At 38.0% G+C, this 25,765-nt stretch overlaps 1 protein-coding gene and 1 non-coding gene across 5 annotated transcripts in view; both read left to right on the top strand.

The window, feature by feature from the left end:
- GTF2H2 (general transcription factor IIH subunit 2) overlaps positions 1–23,811 on the top strand; it is a 29,762-nt gene extending 5,951 nt beyond the window's left edge. For all 4 annotated transcript variants that reach the window (XM_035291451.3, XM_035291449.3, XM_035291452.3 and 1 more), the window contains 9 exons: positions 4,458–4,563; positions 10,899–10,989; positions 11,209–11,296; positions 11,938–12,045; positions 12,910–12,973; positions 16,873–16,976; positions 17,606–17,708; positions 21,416–21,455; positions 23,366–23,811. In XM_035291451.3, coding sequence (XP_035147342.1) covers positions 4,458–4,563; positions 10,899–10,989; positions 11,209–11,296; positions 11,938–12,045; positions 12,910–12,973; positions 16,873–16,976; positions 17,606–17,708; positions 21,416–21,455; positions 23,366–23,485 — 824 coding nt within the window. In that variant the 3' untranslated portion in view covers positions 23,486–23,811. The remainder of the gene's footprint in view (positions 1–4,457; positions 4,564–10,898; positions 10,990–11,208; positions 11,297–11,937; positions 12,046–12,909; positions 12,974–16,872; positions 16,977–17,605; positions 17,709–21,415; positions 21,456–23,365) is intronic.
- Positions 23,812–25,096: 1,285 nt separating this feature from the next.
- LOC118151710 (U2 spliceosomal RNA) lies at positions 25,097–25,285 on the top strand. Its single transcript, XR_004740143.1, has one exon. It is a non-coding gene; the product is annotated as a U2 spliceosomal RNA (small nuclear RNA).
- Positions 25,286–25,765: the final 480 nt, after the last annotated feature.

Genomic DNA, 25,765 nt, shown 5'->3' with positions numbered 1-25,765 from the left:
TGCTCTCTAGGTGAAACAATTTAATAACATCTTCCCCACCGTTATATTCTTAGGATATAAGGTTAACTGTTTTAAATTGAATTCTGCATAGTGGTAAATCATATTACATTGAATATAAATTTTTTTATTTAAAATTAATATGTTCTTATCCTGAAAATACTAAAATATAATTATTGTAACCATTTATAAAATCCAGTTAATCTTAAAATTACATTCTTAAAAAGTTAAGCATCTAATTTAAAAAGGAAAACATACAAAAACTGAACTATAGCAATTGCTAATGAATCAATTTTTCTGCTTCCATGGCATAAAGCCTAACTGAATTTTAGTTTCAAAAGATAGTAAATGGCAGTTTTTATTTGCTTTGGTATATATGCTGTTACAAATTAGCAACACTGATTCTACTTTATTTTCTGTGAAATACACTATCCCTTAAAAAATGGTTCTCAACCTTTTGTCTTTGTCAACACACATAAGGGAAATGACCTACTTTCTTCATCAATAGTTTTCCATTATGACTGTGAGGAGTCAAATGTACATTTGCCTGGAGTGATCCAAGAAACTTGGTATCAAAAGAATGTCAAACTAGCTTAAGTGCAGAAGGAAAATTTTTGGCTTATGCTCAAAGGTGGGCTAATTTCATCTATAGTTGCTGCATATGTTGGGGTCCTGGCTTTGTCTGGCTTCATCCTCTGTTAGATTTTCTGGAATTTGAAAAGATGTCTCTTAATAGTCCCAGTCTTCATGGTACTGGTAGCCTATGGCTTCAGCACAAGTCTAAGGAGGACCCTGATTGGCCTGACTTATGATCTTCCCATCCATGAAGAAAGTGAGGGAAGAAGGAATGAAGTATTTTGTTTGTGTGCTTGGATTACCTGCCTATGCCCAGAGCAGGATAGAAGTAGGGTCAGTACCACATGAACTAAGCAGGATTATTACATAGTGGGAGAAGGATGGCTCCCCAAGGTAGGGATATAGGGTCAGTCTTCCTTCCTCTCAGTTTACTTTCTCCAAATAACCTGCAGTTTTCTTTTACTTTCTTTCCCTGTCCGCCCCAACCCCCGCCACCGAAAAGGAGTCTCTTGCTCTGTTTCTCAGGCTGGAGTACAATGGCTCACTGCAACCTCTGCCTCCCAGGTTAAAGTGATTCAAGTGATTCTCCTGCCTCAGCTCCCCGAGGAGCTGGGATTACAGGTGTGTGCTGCCATGCCCAGCTAATTTTTGTATTTTTAGTAGAGATGGGATTTCATCATGTTTTGTCAGGCTGATGTGGACTCCTGACCTCAGGTGATCCACCCGCCTCAGCCTCCCAAAGTGCTGGGATTACAGTTGTGAACCACCATGCCCAGCCTCAGCAGTTGTCTATGGATGTTAGTGAAGTCATGCGTATAAAGATGAAAAATTCTCTGGAGATTCTGACAGGCCTTTTTTTTTTTTTTTTTGAGACGGAGTTTTGCTCTCGCTACCCAGGCTGGAGTGCAATGGCGCGATCTCGGCTCACCGCAACCTCCGCCTCCTGGGTTCAGGCAATTCTTCTGCCTCAGCCTCCTGAGTAGCTGGGAATACAGGCATGCGCCACCACGCCCAGCTAATTTTTTGTATTTTTAGTAGAGACAGGGTTTCACCATGTTGACCAGGATGATCTCGATCTCTTGACCTCGTGATCCACCCTCCTCGGCCTCCCAAAGTGCTGGGATTACAGGCGTGAGCCACCGTGCTCGGCCTGAAGGCACCTTTTTTAAACCATGCTGACACTATCGTGGTGTGCTTTTTTCTTATACCCATAACATAGTGGGAGATTAAAAATAATTTTGTATGATGCGGTAGGAAAGTAAGTAGATAGCCAGATCTAGGTTTGAGTGCTGCTGATTCTGTAGTTAAGTAGACATATGTCTTTGGGCAAATCATTTCACTAGTTTAGATTAATTTTCTCACTTATGAAATGCGGGATTTGGACTTAGCAAGGTACTTTTCATCTCTAAAATTTGTGAATCTAAAATACTTGCAATAAATATTAAATATTACAAATGGTTAGTATTTTAAAACTTATTCAGATGAATAAAAACTCTAGGGAGCTCGAAGTTGATGAATAGACAAGACATAATTCACACAGAAAAGAAATTAAAAAACCAGAAATTAAATAAGGGAAACTAGTGATCAAAAAACAATTCCGTCCAATTCCACAATTCCATAATATTTTATTAATAGATATATATGTATTTTTTTTTTTTGAGACGGAGTTTCGCTCTTGTTACCCAGGCTGGAGTGCAATGGCGCCATCTTGGCTCACCGCGTCCTCCGCCTCCTGGGTTCAGGCAATTCTCCCGCCTCAGCCTCCTGTAGCTGGGATTACAGGCACAAGCCACCATGTCCAGCTAATTTTTTGTATTTTTAGTAGAGACGGGGTTTCACCATGTTGACCAGGATGGTCTCGATCTCTTGACCTCATGATCCACCTGCCTCGGCCTCCCAAAGTGCTGGGATTACAGGCTTGAGCCACCGTGCCCTGCCTTCTATTTAATATATTTTAAATGAGCAAAAATAAGTTTCAAAAGCAATGTGTTGCTTGTGGAACCACAGAGAAACTGTTATTTATAGTGCTGATAGTCTTATAAATTACTTAATATTTTTTAGAAAAGCATAAAAATTGCTCCTGAAATTATATTTAGGAAATGTTATGGAAGGAGAATGATCACTCTACAAAGATACTCTTTGCAATATTATGTATAATAGTGACAGATTAGAAATAAAATGTTTAATAGTGTAGAAGTACTTTGATGAATTATATTGTATGATAAAATCAATTTAATGATGCTTAGATTATTGATTGATACAAAGACAGTGCTGAAATGGAAAATGTTTACAGAATACTCTTATTTCATTGAACCTCAGATTCCATCAATTATAAGATACTTTTATGGGCCATTAAGAAGGAAAAGTCCTGGTAGTTAAATTTTAACACAATATCAAATGATATATGAATTGGTTATACTAGCTTCTTGGTAATTTGACTGTCACTTTGGGAGCCTGGCGTGGTAGCTTACATCTCTAATTGCAGCACTTTGGGAGCCTGAGACAGGAGGATTGCTTGATTCCAGGAGTTCAGGACTAGCCTGGACAACATGGCAAAACCCTGTCTCTACCAAAAATATACAAAAAAATTTAGCCAGGTATGGTGGCGGGCACTGGTAGTCCCAGCTACTTGGGAGGTGGAGGTGGGAGGATGGTTTGAGCCTGGGAGGTAGAGGTTGCAGTGAGCCAAGATCGCCCCACTGCTCTTCAGCCTGGGCAACGGAGCCAGATCCTATCTACAATACATTTTTATATTAAAAAGAGAAAAAAGAATTTGGCAGCTTTTTCCCCTTCATTTGAATTGCTTGGTATAAGATAGACAGTCTTTTCAGATGCTGTTTGGTAGGAGGAGATAACACAGCTTTGTCTCTGTGGAAATGTTCCTTTCTTAGGTCTTGTAAAGCTCTTAATTTCTTACCTCAAGAAAAATACGGAATTGCATACATTCTTTCATTAATGAATATTTGCTTCATTGATAATAAATTTATGCCTCACTGCTGTGTTCCACACCTTTCTACATAAAAATACAGCCTTTTGTATTAACAACCTATCTAAAAACATTTTATTGTGTGTTTGTTTTTGAGACAGAGTTTCGCCCTTTTTTTTTTTAAATGGAGTTTCGCTCTTGTTACCCAGGCTGGAGTCCAATGGCGCGATCTTGGCTCACTGCAACCTCCACCTCCTAGGTTCAAGCAATTCTCCTGCCTCAGCCTCCCAAGTAGCTGGGACTACAGGCGCGCGCCACCATGCCCAGCTAATTTTTGTATTTTTAGTAGAGACGGGGTTTCACCATGTTGACCAGGATGGTCTCAATCTCTTGACCTTGTGATTCACCTGCCTCGGCCTCCCAAAGTGCTGGGATTATAGGCGTGAGCCACCGCGTCCAGCCCTAAAAACCATGTTAAATGGCAGTTAAACTCACTATAAAGAGGACAATGTACATAATGTAGTTGAAGCAACAGCGTATGAAGACTTATTTGTAGGTTCACATATGAGCAGGCAAAGATAACTATTACAAGTGCTGCTTGCTACCAGTGATTGTTAAACACATGCTAATTTCAGAGATGTCAAAATGTGAACATGTATTGGTCTTGGCTGGGTGCGGTGGCTCACGCCTGTAATCCCAGCACTTTGGGAGGCTGAGGCGGGTTAATTGCTTGAGGTCAGGAGTTCGAGACCAGCCTGGCCAACATGGTGAAACCCCGTCTCTAAAAAAAAAAAAAAAAGAAAAATGTATGTATTGGTCTTAAAAATGATGAAATATGGAAATATTAAGAGTAAAAATGTACTCTAGGTTAATATTATTTTAAAATATGCTAGTCTATAAGGAGATTATTTGTATTTATAATATATAGGCTTTTATTAAAAGATTATTTTTATTTTAGGAAACCCAAGAAAACATGTAACATCTTTGAAGAAAGCTGTGGATATGACCTGCCATGGAGAGCCATCTCTTTATAATTCCTTAAGCATGGCTATGCAAACTCTAAAGTTAGTATCATACATTTTTTATAATTGATTTAGAAGTTTTTTTAATGAGTTAAGTTGAAATGATGTGTTAGTATGGGGCCCATAAACCCAGCTATAACAAAATTGTTAAGTAAGAAAAATATGTAATGTCATTTATGATGTTCAATATGGTGTTGGTTGGTGATTTTTATTTTACATGTTAGTAGGATATTATTAAAGGTTTTATAAAAGTATAATTTAAAACTATGCAGTATCAATAGTACAAAAGAAATATGTTGAAAAAAAATTTATTAAAATGAGATTTAGTGTAGTATAATTGTAAATTGGTTGTACTTTTATTAACATTTATTTTGAAAGTAATGGTCAAAACTGCAATTACTTTTGAACCAACCTAATATTCCTATAAATTAATAGCAGTCTTGCATGGCAAGTTCAGCTATATGGAATAAAGCTAAGACCCCAAAGGAAATACTTGGTATAGTTAAAGCTCTTGTGTTTTGTTTTTTTGTTTTTTTTTCAGACAGAGCCTTGTTCTGTCACCCAGGCGGGAGTACAGTGGCACGATCTCAGCTCACTATAACCTCCACCCTCTGAGTTCAAGTGATTCTTGTGCTCAGCCTCCCTTGTAGCTGGGATTACAGGTGTGTGCCACCATGCCCAGCTAATTTTTGTATTTTCAGTACAGATAGAGTTTCACCATGTTGGCCAGGCTGGTCTTGAACTCCTGGCCTCAAGTGATCCATCCGCCTCAGCCTCCCTAAAGCTTATATATTTTATCTCTGGATATATAGTCTGTCGTGGCTCAGACCTTATACCTTATACCTTTGAAGTGAATGAGAATGAGGTAACACATGTAATAGAGGTAAGTACAGTAGCAGGGTCTACCAGTAAGAGCTGAGAAAATAACAAAGAAAATATAAACAGAAAAGCAATAACTAACTGATAAACTTGCTGCAGAAAACATAGAAACCACTAATTAGTGTAAGTGAAAACTGGTCACCACAAATCCACAAGCTGTCATTTTAGTTAAACCATATATAAGATTAATGATTATGATTATTATGACTCTGAATTACTATGAGGTTAAATTATAGTAATCCCCCTTATCTGCGGTTTCACTTTCCATACTTTTAGTTACTCTTGGTCTGAAAAATATTGAAAATTTCAGTAATAAATAATGCGTAAGGTTTAAGTTGCATGCCATTCTGGGTAGTATGATGAAATCCTACACCTTACCTCTCTGCCCTGCCCAGGACGTGAATCATCCCTTGCTCCTGCAGATCCACACTCTATATGCTGCCCACCCATGTAACGGCCTAAGTCATCAGATTAACTGTTGTTACTGACTGTCAAACTGTTGCAGTGTTTGTGTTATTTTCTTAATAATGACCCCAAATGTGCAGGAGTAGTGATGCTGGCATATTGTTATAATTGTTCTTTTTTTTTTTTTGAGCTGGAGTTTCGCTGTTGTTACCCAGACTGGAGTGCAATGGCACGATTTCGGCTCACCGCACCCTCCACCTTCTGGGTTCAAGCAATTCTCTGGCCTCAGCCTCCTGAGTAGCTGGGACAACAGGTGTGCACCACCATGCCCAGCAAATTTTTGTATTTTTAGTAGAGACAGGGTTTCACCTTGTTGACCAGGATGGTCTCAATCTCTTGACCTCGTGATCCACCCGCCTCACCCTCCCAAAGTGCTGGGATTATAGGTGTGAGCCACCATGCCCGGCCTTTGTTATAATTGTTCTATTTAATTATTTTTGTTCATCTCTTACTGTACCTGATTTATACATTAAACTTGATCATAGGTGTTTATGTACAGGCACACCTCATTTTGTTATATTTTGCTTTATTAGACTTCTCAGATAACTTTTTTTTTTTTTTAACAAACTGGCAGTTTATGACAACTCTGTGTTGAGCAAGTCCATTGGTACTATTTTTTTTTTAACAGTATGTGCTCACTTCATGCCTCTATATCACACTTTGGTAGTTCTTGGAATATTTCAAGCTTTGTAAATTATTGTTATATCTGTTACAGTGATCTGTGATCAGTGATCTTTGATGTTACTATTGTAATTGTTTTAGGGCACCACAAACAGGGTTCATATAAGACAACAGACATAATTGATAAGTGTTATGTGTGTTCTGACTGTTCCACCAACTGGCCATTTCCGAGTCTCCCTCCTTCTGGGCCTCCCTATCCCCTAAGACACAAACATATTGGAATTACACCAATAAGCCTACAGTAGCCTCTTAAGTATTCAAGAGAAAGGAGGAGTCGCCTGTCTCACTTTAAATCAAAAGCTAGAAATGATCGAGCTTAGTGAGAAAGGCATGTTAGAATGCAAGAGAGGCTAAAAGCTATGTCTCTTGTGCTAAACACTTAGTCAAATTGTGAATGCAAAGGTAAAGTTCCTAAAGGAAATTAAAAGTGCTGGGCTGGGTATGGTGGCTCTTACCTGTAATTACAACACTTTGGGAGGCTGAGGTGGGAGGATCACCTGAGGACATGAGTTTGAGACCAGCCCTGGTAGTATAACAAGACTCCCCCCCACCATTTATGCCAAACAACAAACAAAAATAGCCAGGCACAGTGGCGAGCATTTGTAGTCCTACCTTCTCAGGAGGCTGAGGCAGGAGGTTTGAGCCCAGTAGTTCCAGGCTGTAGTGAGCTATGGTTATGCTACTATACTCTAGCCTGTGTGATAGAGCAAGATCCTGTCTCAAAAAAATTTTAAAAATAATGGAAATTCAAAGTGCTACTTCAGTGGACACACAAATGATAAGAAAGTGAAACAGCTTTATTGCTGATATGGAGAAAGTTTTAATGGTCTGGATAGAAGATTAAAGTAGCAACAATAGTCCATTAAGTCAAATCCTAATCCAGAACCAGGCCCTAATTCTTTTCAATTCTGTGAAGGCTGAGAGCAGTGAGGAAGCTGCGGAAGAAAAGTTTGAAGCTAACGGAACTGAGCTCATGAGGTTAATGAAAGAAGCCATCTCTTAAGTGCAAGAGGAAGCAGCAAGTGCTGTTGTAGAAGCTGCAGCAAGTTATCCAGAAGATCTAGCTAAGATAATTGTTGAAGATGGCTACACTAAATATCACATTTTCTTTTTTTGTTGTTGTTGTTTATTCTTGAGACAGGGTCTCACTCTCTGTCACCTAGCCTAGAGTGTAGTGGTGCGATCATGGATCACTGCAGCCTCAAACTCCCAGGCTCAAGCTGTTCTCCCACCTAAGCTCCCCAAGTGGCAGGGACTTCAGGCATGTGCCACCACGCCATGCCCGGCTAATTTTTTTTTTTTGTGTAGAGGTAGGGTTCTCCATGTTGCCCAGGCTGGTCTTGAACTCCTGGGCTCAAGCAATCCTCCTGCCTCAGCCTCCCAAAGTGCTGAGATTACAAGTGTGAGCCACTGCACCTGACCTCATATTTTTAATGTAGATAAAACAGCCCTCCATTGGAAGAAGATGCTTTCTAGGATTTTCATAGCTAGAAAAAGTGAATGCCTGGTTTCAGAACTTCATGGGATAGGTTTCCTCTCTTGTTTGGAGCTAATGCAGCTGGTGGCTTAATGTTTGTTACCATTCTGAAAAGCATAGAGTCCTTAAGAATTATGCTAAATCTACTCAGTCTGTGTTCTGCAAATGGAATAACAAAGCCCGGATGATAGGATGTCTGTTTACAGCATGGCTTACTGAATATTTTAAGCCCATTGTTGAGATCTATCTCAGAAAAAATATTTATTTCAAAATATTACTGCTCATTGACAATGCACCCAGTCACTCAAGAACTCCAATGGAGATGTACAAGGAGATTAATGTTATTTTTATGCCTACTAACACAGCATTCATTCTGCAACCCTTGGATAAAGGAATACTTTGATTTTTCAAATCTTGATTATTTAAGAAATACATATCATAAGGCTGCGACTGCCATAGATGGATCTGGGCAAAGTACATTGAAAATCTTCTGGAAAGGATTCTCCATTTGAAATGCCATTCGTGGAAGGTGGTCAAAATACCTACACTGGCTGTGTGTGGTGGCTCAAGCCTATAACCCCAGCACATTGGGAGGCTGAGGTGGGTGGATCACTTGAGGTCAGGAGTTCAAGACCAGCCTGGCCAACATGGTGAAACCCTGCCTCTACTAAAAATACAAAAATTATCCGGACGTGGTGGCACATGCCTGTAATCCCAGCTATTAGGGAGGCTAAGACAGGAGAATTGCTTGAACCAAGGAGGCGGAGGTTGCAGTGAGCCAAGATCATGCCACTGTACTCCAGCCTGGGCGACAGAGCAAGAGTCTGTCTCAAAAAAAAAAAAATCCTATAAACTTAGTTGGTAAAGCATCAGCGGGTTTCAGAGGAATGAAAGGTACTATTGTGAATAAAATGCTGTCAAACAGCATTACATGCCATAGAGAAATCTTTTATAAAAGGAAGAGTTGACCCATGTGGCAAACTACTTTGTCTTATTTTTAGAAATTGCCATAGCCATCTCAACCTTCAGAAAGTATCACTCTGATCAGACAGTGGCCATCAACATCAAGGCAAGACCCCCCCCAACAAAAAGATATTGAGCACTGAAGGCTCAGTTGACTTTTAGCATTTTTAGCAATAAAGTAATTTTAATTAAGGTATGTACTTGTTTTTTTACATATAATGCTGCTGCACACTTATTAGACTACAGTATAGTGTAAACAGAACTTTTATATATACTAGGAAACCTGAAAGTTCATGCAACTTACTTTATTGCAAATATTTATTGTGATATTTGCTTTATTGCTGTGGTCTGAAACCAGCCCTACAGTATCTCCAAGGTACGCCTGTATAGGGAAAAATATGGTATAGTCAGCCCTCCAAATCCTGGATTCTGCTTTTGTGAATTCAATTAACTACATATCAAAAATATTTGGAAAAAAATTGTACCCGTACTGAACAAATAAACATTTTTTTCTTGTCATTATTCCTAAACAATAGAGGATTAAGAATTATTTACATAGCATACATTGTATTAGGTGTTACCAATAATCTAGAGATGACTTAAAATATATGGGAGGATATGCATAGGTTATATGCAAATACACTTTTTTTTTTTTTTTTTTTTGAGCCGGAGTCTTGCTGTTGTTGCCCAGGCTGGAGTGCAATGGTGCAATCTTGGCTCACTCACCACAACCTCTGCCTCCTGGGTTCAAGCAATTCTCGTGCCTCAGCCTCCTGAGCAGCTGGGATTATAGGCATGTGCCACCACGCCCAGCTAGCTTTTGTGTTATTAGTAGGGATGGGGTTTCTCCATGTTGATCAGGCTGGTCTGGAATTCTTGACCTCAAGTGATTCGCCCGTCTCAGCCTCCCAAAGTGCTGGGATTACAGGTATGAGTCACCATGCCCAGCCTACTACACTACGCCATTTTGTATCTGGGACTTGAGCATCAGCAGATTTTGGTATCCAAAGGAGGGCCTGAAATCAATCCCCCAAGGATACCGAAGGATGACTGTATATATGTATATATATATATATGGTTCAGTACTATCCTTGATTTCAGGTATCCACTGCAGTTAAGAGGGGACTACTATATAGTGTTTGAGAAAGAAGTGTGTGTTACTGTTTTTAAGCCACATTTATACACTTAAAAGCTGATCCATGTGATGTTGCCACATTTTAGTTTAAAGTTTATCTATATGATGTTGTATTTCGTAGTGTATACTTTAGATTTTGTATAAAACAAACCTACTAGAATGTAAGCTTCATGATGTTGGGAACCTTATTTATCACTCTATCCCTAGAACTTGAGAGTGCTCAGTAAATGTTTATTAAATGAATCAATTAATAATTTTTTGGGTTCGGGCACAGTGGCTCAAGCCTATAATCCCAGCACTTTGGGAGGCCAAGGCGGGTGGATCACGAGGTCCAGAGATCGAGACCATCCTGGTCAACAAGGTGAAACCCCGTCTCTACTAAAAATACAAAAAATTAGCTGGGCATGGTGGCACGTGCCTGTAATCCCAGCTACTCAGGAGGCTGAGGCAGGAGAATTGCCTGAACCCAGGAGGCGGAGGTTGCGGTGAGCCGAGTCACACCATTGCACTCCAGCCTGGGTAGCAAGAGTGAAACTCCATCTCAAAAAAATAAATAAATAAATAAATAAATAATTTTTTGAAGTACATAGCTCATTTTAGAAAAATTGACATTAAAGTATTTTAAATAATCTCGCAACCTTTCCTTGCATTGTTGAAACAGATGAGGTATGCTATAGCCTAAATGTGTAATCCTATGTATACTATTCAATCTGGGTAAATATTTTGGTAGTGTAATTTGTTGTAGCTAATTGGAGTGTATTTTATCTTTCTTTTAAGACATATGCCCGGACATACAAGTCGAGAAGTACTAATCATCTTCAGCAGCCTTACAACTTGTGATCCATCTAATATTTATGATCTAATCAAGGTAGACCAAAAAGTCAAAACCAAAGTTAAAACTCTAAAGAGAATTCTATAGCAATTTTATTTATATATATATATTTTGTGTGTGTGTGAGATCCATCTTTGTGGTAGATGTAGTGAATTTATCACTAGTTTTCAGAGCATTCTTTATTTTTCAAATACATTAATTCTTAAATGTTTTTCTTCTTTTCTAAAACTATCTATCTACTTGGATTTTATGAAGACCCTAAAGGCAGCTAAAATTAGAGTATCTGTTATTGGATTGTCTGCAGAGGTTCGAGTTTGCACTGCACTTGCTCGTGAAACTGGCGGTATATATCTAATATCTTTAATATTTACTCATAATTACTATGTAGGAAAGAATTTATTAAATTAGATGTTTTAATCTCTTGTGAGCTATTAAACTTAAAGTAGTCTAAAATATGGTCAGTCATCTTAAATATGTAATTAATTCTATAAGAAATCATCTCAAAATGCAAAGAGTTTTCAGTACTTACGTCAGTATTAAGAGGAAGTATTCTAACTCTTGGAAAACTGGAAGTTTTACTGTATGTTTTACTTTATAAAGATTTTATAACTTGCCTTTAATTAAATTGTAATTACAAGCCAGGCATGGCGGCTCATGCCTGTAATCCCAACACTTTGGTCGGCCAAGGCAGGAGAATCACATGAGGCCAGAAGTTTGAGATCAGTCTGGTTACCATACTGAGACCTGTGTCTATTTTTATGTTAAAATAATAATAGTAATAATAATAAATTGTATTTTCAGTTATTCCTAGAGAAGTTGATTTAGATATATTATTTAAATAAGGTTTTAAAAGTGATGATTTAACTAAAATTATTATTTTGAAAATTTACATTTTCAGATGATAAAACTTTTACAAGAATTACATAGAATGTATACTTCATTATGTCTACAAAGCTGGTTTTTTTTTTCTTTTCATCTTGTTAGGCACATACCACGTTATTTTAGATGAAAGCCATTACAAAGAATTACTCACACATCATGTTAGTCCTCCTCCTGCTAGCTCAAGTTCTGAATGCTCGCTCATTCGTATGGGTAAGTGTTCTTATGTTTTTTAAAAATATATATCTTGGCTCAAACTATGCTAGTTTTGTTTTTTTGCAGAAGTTATTTTAACATTTAAGAATTTTTTTAGGAAAAAATATGCTTGTTGAAGCAATATTGGAAAGCACAGAGAAGTAAAAAAAAAAAAAAAAGGAAACATATTAAAACTACCAGTAGTCTTGTCACCCAGAGAACACTGTTGGCTTTCTTTATTTTTTAAGCTAGAAAGGTATCAACTGTGTTTATAGAAAAATGCTTGTATTAAGAAATTTTTAAAATAAGCTACAAAGGCCGGGTGCAGTAGCTCATGCCTGTACTCCGACCACTTTGGGAGGCCAAGGTGGGTGGATCACCTCAGGTCAGGAGTTTGAGACCACCCTGGCCAACATGGCGAAACCCTGTCTCTACTAAAAATACCAAAAATAGCAGGGCATGGTGGCAGGCATCTGTAATCCCAGCTATGTGGGAGACTGAGATGGGAGAATCGCTTTAATCTGGGAGTCAGAGGGTGCAGTGAGCCAAGATTGCCCCACTGCACTCCAGCCTGGGCAACAAAGCAAGACTCCATCTCAAAAAAAAAAAAAAAAAAAAAAAGAAAGAAAAGAAAACATATATATATGAACTTCAGAATTTGAAGTCATACATATAGATAGGTCTTTCCCCCATTTCCTCTACTTTTTCTTGTAGCTTGGAATTAGTCAGTTTCATCATGCTATAATAAGCTTATCTAAGAGGCAGGAAAGTGGTATTTTGTACAACCTTATTGGCTTTTTGATAAGAACATTTTTAGGTTCTTAGTCCTAGAATTCTGCTCCTTGGTTGGAAAAAGAAAGTAATACATTTTCTTCTATTAAGGATTTCCTCAGCACACCATCGCTTCTTTATCGGATCAGGATGCAAAACCCTCTTTCAGCATGGCGTAAGTAAAGACCTTGAAATTATTAGTGATAATGTTTTTACATTTTTAATTCCTTCTTTTAAGTTATAAATTCAAAAGCTAGGAAATGAACACTATCTGTATATAATTCTATGGAATGATCTTATTACTAAGTAAAATAGTAAGTTTGAGAGAATTTTGTCGTATGCTACTAATCACCTAAGAAGAAAGTAGATAGGCCGGGCGTGGTGGCTCACTCCAGTAATCTCAGCACTTTGGGAGGCCAAGGCGGGTGGATCACAAGATCAAGAGATCGAGACCATCCTGGTCAACATGGTGAAACCCCGTCTCTACTAAAAATACAAAATATTAGCTGGGCATGGTGGCGTGTGCCTGTAATCTGAGCTACTCAGGAGGCTGAGGCAGGAGAATTGCCTGAACCCTGAACCCAGAAGGCGGAGGTTGCAGTGAGCCGAGATCGCGCCATTGCACTCCAGCCTGGGTAACAAGAGCAAAACTCCATCTCAAAAAAAAGAAGAAAGTAGAGATGTAAGTAGATATATATACTTGTTTATGTTAATAATAAAAACAATAGTATGGAAAAATACAAATTTTTAAAGGGGGTGGAGAACTTTTTTTTTAATGTTTACCTCCATGAGTGTGTGGGGAAAAGCAAAGGGATAAACCCTAGACTTTTTTGAATGCATCACTTAATGACAGGTATTTGTTCTGAGAAATGCATCGTTAGGTGATACCATCATTGTGCAAACATCACAGTGTGCATACCTAGATAGTGCAGGCTACTATACATCTCAGTTATATGGTATAGCTATTGCTCCTAGCCTGCACACCTCTACAGCATATTGCATGCTGAATAGTATAGGCAGTTGTAATACAACACTTAGTATTTATGTAGCTAAACACATAAAAGGTGCAATAAAAATATGGTATTATCTTATGGGACCACTGTCATATATGTGGTCCATCATTTACCAAAATGTCATATAGAATATTACTGTACCTTGCTTTTTGTTGTCCTTTTTTTTTTTTTTTTTTTTTTTTTTTTTTTTAAGAGGATTCTCGCTTTGTTGCCCAGGCCATGCAGTGGTGTGATCTCGGATCATTGTAACCTCTGCCTCCTGGGTTCAAGTGATTCTCTTGCCTCAGCTTCCCGAGTAGCTGGGACTACAGGAGCATGCCGCCACACCCGGCTCATTTTTTTTGTATTTTAGTAGAGATGGGGTTTCGCTGAGTTGCCCAGGCTGATCATGAACTCCTGAGCTCAGGCACTCCACCACCCTTGGCCTCCAAAAGTGCTGGGATTACAGGTGTGAGCCACCGCACCCGGCCGACTGTACCTTGTTTTAACTTTAGAGCTTTATATTTTACATAATTATAAAACAAAATTAAATTTAAGCGAGTTATTCTTAAAAACCACAAACAAGATTTCTGCCTCCAGCCAAAAAGGTGTAACAGGAACCACATTTACCTTCCTGTCAAAAAAAGCAGACAAAACATATAAAACAGTGGTTTTCAGACACTGGACAACAGGCATAGCTGATAATGATCGCTGAAAAGAAAGGAAACAGATGAGCCCTAAGAGTGCTCCGGCTTACCACCTCAATGGAATTTCCAGGCTGCAGACAGAGCCTGGAGATGTAGTTGAGTTGAAGAAACAAAGTTCCATCTTTCAAGGAGGCTGAGATGGCAATAATTTTGCAGATCAGAATACTGAAGAGGAAAGATCTGCACAGAGAACTCTCTGGGGATCTGCAGAGACTTGCTCATGAGTCAGCAGCTGAGTGTTGATCACATTTGTGTGAGGAAACTACTGGAAGTCAGAGAAAGAATCACTGGAAAGCAGCAGACAGAACAATTCCCAGAGCTCGTACAGGAAGATTCATGTTCTCGCCAGTCTGTATGGAAAGACCTCTTAACATGACAGGCATTGAATAGAGTCCAGAGTAATGGGATCAGATTAATCCTATCACAAGAACTGGAACCAAAGGTCAAAAAAAAGAAAGAAAGAAAGAAAATTCTAGACTGATGACTATTCTGGACCAGCCTAATGAAGCTTAAAAGCAAGTTTTGAACAAATTAAACTATTTCCAAGTTACTGAAGTATATTCTAGAACAAGCCATTAAATATTTAAGGGAATTAAAAAAATCCAGCACAAAGCAAAATTCACAATGTCTGTCAGCCAATCAGAAATTACCAGGGATGCAAAGGAAAATATGATCTATAAAACAGAGAAAAATCACAGAATGGAAACATACCCAGAAGTAACCCAGTTGATAGAATTAATAGACGAAGGGTCAGGTGCAGTAGCTCATGCCTATAATCCCAGCACTTTGGGAGGCTCAGGTGGGTGGATCACTTGAGCCCAGGAGTTCAAGACCAGCATAGCTGACATGACAAAAACTATCACTACTAAAAAGACAAAAATTAGTCAGGTGTGGTGGTATACACCTGTAGTCTCAGCTACTTGGGAGGCTGAGATATAAGAATTGCTTGTACCCAGGAGATAGAGGTTGCAGTGAGCCCAGATCATGCCACTGCACTCCAGCCTGAGTGACAGAGCAAGACTCTGTCTCAAAAAAAAAAAGAATTAGTAGACAAAGATGTGGTAAGACAACAATTATAAATATACTCTGTTTGTTCAGGAAATTAGAGAACATAATAATGGTAAGAAGAGATATGGAAGGTATAAAACAGACCCAAATCAAACTTCTAGTGATGAAGAGTACAGTGTTTTAGATGAAGAATACATTGGATGAGATTAACAGCAGATTAGACACTACGGAAGAAAAAAATTAGTAAATTCAAGGATAGTAATAGAAACTTAAAGAGAAGGGCTGAGTGCAGTGGCTCACATATGTAATCACAGCACTTTGGGTGGCCGAGGCAGGCAGATCACTTGAGACCAGGAATTTGAGACCAGCCTGACCAACATGGTGAAACCCCATCTCTACTAAAAATACAAAAATTAGCTGTGCATGGTGGCACATGCCTGTAATCCTAGCTACTCAGGAAGCTGAGGTACGAAAATTGCTTGAACCCAGGAGGCAGAGGTTGCAGTGAGTCAAGACTGTGCCACTGCACTCCAGCTTGGGCAAGAGTGAGACGCTATCTCAAAAATAATAATAATGAAGAGAGGGGGAAAAAAGGAATGTAGCATAATTGAGCTATAAGACATATTCACAGATTTAAAATAAACTTTTAGGCCAGGTACAGTGGCTGACATCTATAATCCCAGCACTTTGAGAAGCTGAGGCAGGTGGATCACTTGAGGCTAGGAGTTCAAGACCAGCCTGGTCAACATAGTGATTCCCTATTTCTACAAAAACATATACAATTTTTTAAAATATAGACTTTTTTTTTTTGAGATGGAGTTTTTGCTCTTGTCACCCAGGCTGGAGTGCAGTGGTGCAATCTCAACTCACTGCAACCTCTGCCTCCTTGGTTCAAGCAGTTCTGCTTCAGCCTCCCAAATAGCTGGGATTACAGGGCCCCGGCTAATTTTTGCATTTTTCTTTTTTTTTGAGATGGAGTCTCGAACTGTTGCCTGGGCTGGAGTGCTGTGGCATGATCTCAGCTCACTGCAGCCTCTACCTCCTATGTTCAAGCGATTCTCCTGCCTCAGCCTTCCAAGTAGGTGGGATTACAGGTGCATACCACTGCACCCGCCTCATTTTTTTTTTGTTTTTGTATTTTTAATAGATATGGAGTTTTATTGTGTTGGCCAGGGTGGTCTCGAACTCCTGACCTCAGGTGATCCGCCCGCCTTGGCCTCCCAAAGTGTTGGGATTACATGTGTTGAGCCCCTGTGCCTGGCCAAAAATACAGACTTTTAAATAGTGTCATGATTTTAAGACCAAGGTAGTGTGCTTTCCTGCTCTAACTTTTCAGACCTTTATATATTACCTTTTTCCCCCTACAGGCATTTGGATGGCAATACTGAGCCAGGGCTTACATTAGGAGGCTATTTCTGCCCACAGTGTCGGGCAAAGTACTGTGAGCTACCTGTCGAATGTAAAATCTGTGGTAAGAAACCAAGTATTCATTATTCAGTAAATCTTGAATGACTTCTTATCTGTATTGCTGCTAAAATGCATGTAAATGTTAAGTTATTCATATGTTTCTGGATTTAATCTGTGCAAAGAGAAATAGGTTATTTTTTAAATTGTTGAGGCTGAGGTAGGAGAATTGCCTGAACCCAGGAGGCGGAGGTTGCGGTGAGCCGAGATTGTGCCATTGCACTCCAGCCTGGGTAACAAGAGCAAAACTCCATCTCAAAAAAAAAAAAAAATAGCATTCTAGTTTCCTGATCCTTTTTCTGAAAAAAGTATATTTTTTAAAGGCAATACAGTAGGTCTAGTAGACATTTTTCTATCTCTTACCTTTATAAATATAAAAATGAAGAATTAAATTGATAGAATTGTCTAATTTTATTTCATTTATAATATAAGTAAGCAAATAGACCAAGATAGGTTGGTTACATACTTAGTAACAGAACTAAGACTCCATTCTGCAATCTTCTTTTATAGCCACAGGTAAAATTAATAACTGCCATCCTAAAAGAAACTGAAAATATTCTGCCTGAGTTGCATCTTTTCAGCCATTGTCTTCATGGGTTTGGACTACTAAACATGTCTCTCTGCTTAATGTGTCAGGTCTTACTTTGGTGTCTGCCCCCCACTTGGCACGGTCTTACCATCATTTGTTTCCTTTGGATCCTTTTCAAGAAATTCTCCTAGAAGAATATAACGGAGAAAGGTATATCAGTTTGGATTAATTTGTATTTGTTATAAGTGGTAAACTAATGTTTGAATAGATTGTTACTACCTTAAAATATAATCCTACTAACTTGGACAAGACCAATATGGAAGATGAGATGAAGAATGCCATGATTATGATTGAAATGACTCATTGTTAAAATAGATCTGAATCTCCAGAATCCAGATAATTTCCCTAAACCCACCTATGTATAAATAAGGGTGATGATTATACTATTAAATCAGTTCTCCAGAAGGAAAAGGAAAAAAAAACCCTGATTGGTAGTATTTGCTGATTTCCATGGTTTTAATACTCTTATCATGGCCAGTTTTTAGCTACCAGTTAACAACCAGCTGTCAAAATCCTTGAATATATATTTAACAATTGATTCTCTTAAGCCAGTACAATCCAGTCCTAGCACACTACTGAAAATAAGAGGCTCATTTAGCACTTTGGGAGGCTGAAGTGGGACAATCACTTGAGGCCAGGAGTTGAGGACTAGCCTGGGCACCATAGTGAGACACTGTCTCTTAAAAAATAAAATAACCCCAAAAAAAAAACAAAGGAGAGAAACAACAACAAAAAGAAAAAATAAAATAATCTGGCATAACATAATCTATCTAAAATCTTTAGGTATTTTACGAGTGGTATTTGTATGAAATACAACAAATAAAGTCTGAAATAGAGGTGGGTCAATCTTTTATAGAATAGTTTTCAGAAAATAAAGATTTACTACTTTTAAGAACATCCAGGATTTAGGAATCACATTAAACACTTACTGGCTAGCAGACAATTATGTATTCATCTTGCTTTTCACACTTAAATCATTTGGAAGTAATTTAATATCACCATATCTAGATCAGTGATGTTTTTAAAAGTGTTACATATTTCATGAATAATTATGGTTTATATAACCAATTGCTTCCTGTTGGATTTTTTTTTTTTTTTTTTTTGAGACGGAGTCTTGCTCTGTCACCAGGGCTGGAGTGCAATGGCATGATCTTAGCTCACTGCAACCTCTGCTTCCCAGGCTCAAGTAATTCTCCTGCCTCAGCCTCCTCAGTAGCTGGGATTACAGGCGCCTGCCACCATGCCCAGCTAATTTTTTGTATTTTTAGTAGAGATGGGGTTTTACCATATTGGCCAGGCTGGTCTCGAATTCCTGACCTCATGATTTCGCCCACCTTGGCCTCCCAAAGTGCTACGAATACAGACATGAGCCACTGTGCCCAGCCCCTGTTGGATATTTAAGATTTTTTTTTTTTTTTTGCTATTAACAAATAATGCTTATATCTGTATTTTTGAACATTTGTACGAGTATAAATGCATGGCAAATTCCTAGAGGTAAAATTACTGAGTCAAAAGTTTTACATGTTTTGTGAATTGTGATTGATATTGTAAAGTTGTCCTTCAAAGTTTTATTTATTGTTTTCCCATATTTAGCCAACATTAGGTTTTATGAAATTTTTTTATGTTGGTCAAAACTCACAGACAAAAAAAATCCCAAGTCTCATTGTTTGAAGCTTGGTATTTATTTGCTATGGTTGAGGTTAAGTATAGTAGAAATGAAAAACCCAGTACTGTAGAAGGATTGGAAGATAGAGTTGAAGAAATATTCCAGAAAATACAAGAGGAGTAAAATAAAGAGATTCAAATAGGAGAGTAAAGATAAGAATACTGGTGAATTTATCCAGAAGGTCCAATATGAGAATAATATGACAAAGAAAGAAAAATAAAATGTAGGATAGAAAATCATCAAAGAAATTTTCTACTGAAGGACAGAACTTTCTAGATTGAAAGGGCCTATTGGCTGAGTAGGGTGGCTCATAGCTGTAATCCTTGCACTTTGGGAGGCTGAGATCGGGGGATCACTTGAGGCCAGGAGTTCCAGTGCAACCTGGTAACATGCCAAGACCTCATCTCCACAACAAAGATAAAAGAAAGGGACTGCCAAGTGCCTAATGTACTGAAGGAATACAGGCCCCATAATTGTGAAATTTCAGAATACACAATAAATTATCAACCCTAAACATTTTCAGAGAGGAAAAATTAGGTAACCCACAAAGGATCTGCAATTAAAATTGTTTGACTTCTCATTAGCAACACTGGGTGCAGAGACAGAGCAGTCACCTTCAAAGTTTGTAGTGAAAATTGTTACCAAATTATATACCTAGCCAACCTATAAATTAAGTGTAGGTAGAATAAAGACATTTTCAGACTTGTAAGGTTTCAAAAAGGTTTTTCTGGGGAAGGTATGGACGAGATAGGTGATTCAAAGGAACTGAGAAAGAGAATGATAGGGGATCTAGTAATAGGTATCTAATTCAAAACAAGCTAAAGAACGCCCTAGGATGATGATAAGGAGATATCCCAGAATGATACCTATGTGTCAGATATGGGGAACAGTCCAGTTTGGAGACAGTCAGAGTGCTCCAGGAGAGATAGAACCAAGAGGATGAAAACTGCAGAACTCCTGATGTATTTGAATATACTGAGAGGACTGTTAGACTAGTCAGAAGATTGGGAATGAATTAATGTCAATTACATAGGAAACTAACCTTGAGAATAGCAACACAGTATTTCCAGGAAGAAAATGTTTCAAATAGGTGAAAATTTATGGCTTAGCTGAGAATATTTTTATAGGCATAGTAAACTAAACATTGATTATTGTTCTATCCAAAAGGAAGACTTAACTAGAAATAATTGAGAATGACATTAGTTATATATTTATGCATTCCCATTTCAAGATGGTTAAAAGGGAATTAAATTCCGTTCTTTCATAGTTGGAGGTTCATAGCCAATAACTGTGAATAAACACGAAATAGCACTTATTAGAATAAGTGACTATCGAACAAAAGTTTTCAAAGTGTTTCTGGCTTGGCATGGTGGTTCATGCCTGTAATCCTCCCACTTTGGAAAGCCAAGGTGGGAATATTGCTTGAGCCCAGGCGTTCAAGACTAACCTGGACAATACAGGGAGACCCTGTCTCAATAAAAAATTAGCCAGGGATGGGGGTACATGCCTATAGTCCCAGCTACTCAGAAGGCTGAGGCAGGAAGATAATTGAGCCCAGGAGTTTGAGGCTGCAGTGAGCCGCGATAGCACCTCTGCCCTTCAGCCTTTAAGACAAAGCAAGACCCTGTCTTGAAAATAAAGAAAAAAGAAATATAAAGCACGCTCACATTTAACGTTAATGAAAATAAAACTAAATTTTGGGCTGTCAGGTGACCTCGTATATACTGTGGACTTTAAAAAATCATTATTATTATTATTATTTATTTTTTGAGACGGAGTTTCGCTCTGGCCGCCCAGGCTGGAGTGCAGTGATAGATCTTGGCTCACGGCAACCTCAGCCTCCTGAGTTCAAGCGATTCTCCTGCTTCAGCCTCCTGAGTAGCTGGGATTACAGGTGCCTGCTGCCATGCTCAGCTAATTTTTGTATTTTTAGTAGAGACGGGTTTTGCCATACTGGCCAGGCTGGTCATGAACTCTGACCTCAGGTGATCTACCTGCCTCAGCTTCCCAAAGTGCTAGGATTACAGGTATGAGCCACCACGCCTGGCTTAGGGGTATTCTTAACTCTTTTTCTTGAAAGTCTTGTTTGTAAATAATTACTTATTAATGAAAAGTTTCTAGTTATTGAGATTTTGCTGAACTATTTTAATGAGTGAATTCTAAGAAAAATTCTTAAACTTCTTTTTTTCAGATTTTGTTATGGATGTCAGGGGGAATTGAAAGACCAACATGTAAGTTCATTGGCTTTCTAAATATTCAGTAATGTACAAGAAATATTGGAAAAAATGGTGCTATAAGTTTTCAACAGGTTGTTAAAAGACCAGGCTCATATCAGTTTATTTCTTGTAAAGATAATTATAATAGGTGGAGGTAAAATGGGAACAAAGTAGTTTAAATAGTAGTTTTGTTGTTCTGCATCCTAATTTTTGTTATAAATATATTTTGTAACTTACATTTTCAAGATTTTTTTATTAAAAATTTTTTTCTTCATTTTTTTAATGCTTTGATCATTTTGCCTACTTTGTAAAACAAAGTGTGCATTTTGCACACTTGTAAAACATGTAATTTACCTTTAGCTTTCAATCTAAACTGCATTTAGTCTGGAAGTATTTAAAATATTTTCTCCATATTTTTTTTTTTGAGATGTAGTCTCACTCTGTCACCCAGGCTGAAGTGTAGTGGCATGACCTTGGCTCATTGCAATCTCTGCCTGGGTTGAAGCGATTCTCCTGCCTCAGCCTCCTGAGTAGCTGGGATTATAGGTGCCTGCCACCATGCCTGGCTAATTTTTGTAGTTTTTTTAGTAAAGATGGGGTTTCACCATCTTGGCCAGGCTGGTCTTAAACTCCTGACCTCGTGATACACCCGCCTTGGCCTCCCAAAGTTCTGGGATTATAGGCGTGAGCTACCGCGCCCAGCCATATTATCCTTTAAGCTGTGTGATAACACATTGATATTGTTTAAGGTGGTCACAGATCATAGGTGACCCTTAGGCCAATGAGAAAAATTTCTTTTTAATTTTGAAGAGGGGCAACTTTAATATATAAACTTGTATAGATGTAAATAATATGAATCACTGTCTAGCTGTTAATTTTTTAGTTACATGTACATATTTAAAAGCATATTAATTATATAAAATATTAATTAGTATTGCTATTCAACTGTCATGTTTTATAAAACAATTTTATTAAATTTTACATACCTATTTGACATCAGTAGCTTCATCTTTACTGGAACCCCTTTTTGAATCATTTGAGGTTTTTGGTTTTATTTTTTGAGACAGACCCTTGCTCTGTCACACAGGCTGGAGTGCAGAGATGCGATCTTGGCTCACTGCAACCTCTGTCTTTCAGGTTCAAGCAATTCTTGTGCCTCAGCCTCCCAAGTAGCTGGGATTACAGGTGTGTGCCACCATGCCTGACTAATTTTTGTGTTTTTAGTAGAGACTGGTTTTCACCATGTTGGCCAGCTAGTCTTGAACTCCTAGGCTCAAGCAATCTGCCTCCCTTGGCTTCCCAAAGTGCTGGGACTACAGGTGTGAGCCACATTTGAGGCTCATTTGAATTTTTAATTTAAATGAGGTGTGAGCCTCGTTTGAATTTTTAGGAATAGGTCATCGTCTTTGTTGTTTGAGATTTATTTATTCATTCATTTTATTATTTGTCTTACCTGTGTCATTTGACATATTTTTTAAAGGTTTACCTGAAAGGGAAATATAACTTTTGCAAATGTGAGGTCATTCCCTAAGAATAATTAAATCTATGTTAAATTTTTAGGCTTCTCTTTTTAATTGAATCAATCAGGTGGTCTTGCTAAGCTTTCAAAAGTAGCACTGGTTTGAAGCTCATCTGTCTTTCCCAAATAGTTTCTTAGAGTGAAGTAATTGAGAGTGGACCATAATAAAATAGGCTTCAAAGGCTCAAAAACAAAATCATTCCCTCATTTCTAAGAGATAGTTTTGAGGAAAAATTAATTGCCTGAGATTTGAGAATATAGGGTACATTGGAAGTAAGAAAGTAGGTAGTGGGAAAAATTGGTAGAGATATAAAAGAGCAAAGCACACCTTGAATGTCATCTAGATGTGCTGTAATTAATTTTTGGGAACCACTTTTGTTTATTCACTTTTCTGTTTTCACTACAGGTTTATGTTTGTGCTGTGTGCCAAAATGTCTTCTGTGTGGACTGTGATGTTTTTGTTCATGATTCTCTACACTGTTGCCCTGGCTGTATTCATAAGATTCCAGCTCCTTCAGGAGTTTGATTCCAGCATGTATACATTGTGTTAAAAGAAATTTGCAACTGTGAATAAAATCACTTCTTTAGAAGAAGCTTCATTTAAAACATGAAAGGGAAATCTGACTTAAGAAACTTTTTGCTAAGAAAAGCTTAATATTTTATTAAATTTTTAAATTTGTGTTCTGTCACAGAAGTGCCTGGAATTCAGTAGTATTTCACTCAATTAACGTCGTTTTCTATTATTTTCAGTTATACTGTTTTCAAAGTCATTATGCATTATTATGTGTAAATTACTTATAATTAAATTGATGTGATAATTGTATGTTTTTATAATTAAATACAGAATCTTTGTGATTTATGTTAATTCATTAATTCAGCATAAGAAGAAAATTAAGTTTAAATGTAAATGCAATAAGTCTAAATGTAAATTTAGTGCAAGATGAAAATTTATCAATAGTTATGAAATTAGGCTGGGTGCCGAGGCTCATACCTATAATCCCAACACTTTGGGAGGCTGAGGTGGGCAGATCACCTGAGGTCAGGAGTTTGAGACCAGACTGGCCAACATGGTGAATCCCTGTCTCTACTAAAAATACAAAAAAATTAGCCAGGCATGGTGCTCTACGCCTGTAGTCTTAGCTACTTGGGAGGCTGAGGCAGGAGAATCACTTGAATCTTGTAGGCAGAAGTTGCAGTGAGCTGAGATTGTGTCACTGCACTCCAGCCTGGGTGACGAAGCAAGACTCCACCTAAAAAAAAAATAGTTATGAAATTAATACCCATGAAATGATATACTGCAACATCCACCAGAGGGGTCTTTTTAGGTTTAACCAAACATTTGGAATATATTTATCAAGTTAGTACATCTGAAATTATTTGTGGCTATGACCAATAGAAGTCATTTTAGAGTAAACATTCAAACTCACAAGACTGCCATGGCCATACTTGCTACCTACTTACTCAAAAGGATATTAAACAGAAACAACAGCCTGCCAGCACAGCATCCAGCAGTCCTCATTAGCAGGGGAAGTCCTTGTAGCAGTCCACTAGTACAATTTAGGTGCAAGGAGATAAGATCCTCCACAGGCATCAGGGAACCAGTATCTCTTAACAATTCCATAAATACAGCTTCCAGGGTATCTACAAGGGATATGTCAATTTCAAGAGTCACCACATTCAGGAAAGCCTAAAGCTTGAAATCTCCCTTAGATTATTTATAGTGCATCCCAATCCAGATACAGCAACAATTATGATTGATTTTTACTATGAACAAAGTTGTGTAAAAGCATAGTTGATACCACCATGGTCATCAGTTATCGTGGTTAACAGAGCTCTAAAAGTTTGACAGAAGGTGAGATTCAAACCCTTTCACTCTCGTATGCTAAACCTTGTGCTTTACTCTGGGTCATCAGAGAAACTTAGGTGATGTATGATGAAGTTTGTGTTTTAGGTTCAATGCAAATATATCATTACAGGCAGAACTCTTTTCTGGTTATATCCAATTAAGAGTAAATCAGGCTTTCATAGCAAAGGTACGTCTATTTTATGTATATAAACTTTAGGTACCCTAGATTGAGTTTCACTATGAAATTTGTGATTTTATAACTAAGAATTTTTAGTAAAAAACGTTTCCAGTATCGCTTCTCGGCCTTTTGGCTAAGATCAAGTGTAGTATCTGTTCTTATCAGTTTAATCTGATACGTCGTCTATCCGAGGACAATATATAAAATAGATTTTTGGAGCAGGGAGACGGAATAGGAGCTTGCTCCGTCCACTCCACAGATTGACCTGGTATTGCAGTACTTCCAGGAATAGTGCACCCCCCCTCGGTTAAAAAAAAAAAACAAAACGTTACCAGTAAAGGCAATGTAACCCCACCCTGAAGAGTCTATTTAGGGAGCCCAGGAATATGCATTTTTAATAAGTATACACACACACACATATTATATAGATAATGTGACCAAAGTAACAGGAGTTTTTCTCAGAAGTCATACTCCCAAGAACCTAGACCCTGTGGTTCTTTATGTGGGAGAAATTTCAGCTATAGGTAACCTGGTAACTGCTATTTTCTCCCATCTCTTGTCAATAGAGGTATCAGTGGCTTGCAGGAGATGCCTTTAAGCATCCCTTATCTGGTTTAGAAGGAAGGCCTTCAGTAGTTACCTACTGAAAATTTACTGGAACTCTATTAGACACTCACCCTCTTGACCTGATAAAAAGGGATATCCAGTGTCTGTTTTAAAAGCTTTATCTCTTTCTACAGTTTTGAATTTTACTTGCATATTTGATAAGGTTAAGGTAAAAT

The sequence above is a fragment of the Callithrix jacchus genome, chromosome 2 (assembly GCF_049354715.1).
Source record: "Callithrix jacchus isolate 240 chromosome 2, calJac240_pri, whole genome shotgun sequence".
Taxonomy (NCBI): Eukaryota; Metazoa; Chordata; class Mammalia; order Primates; family Cebidae; genus Callithrix; species Callithrix jacchus.
Note: the sequence above shows the minus strand (reverse complement) of the source record. Positions and strands in the feature narration are given on the sequence as shown.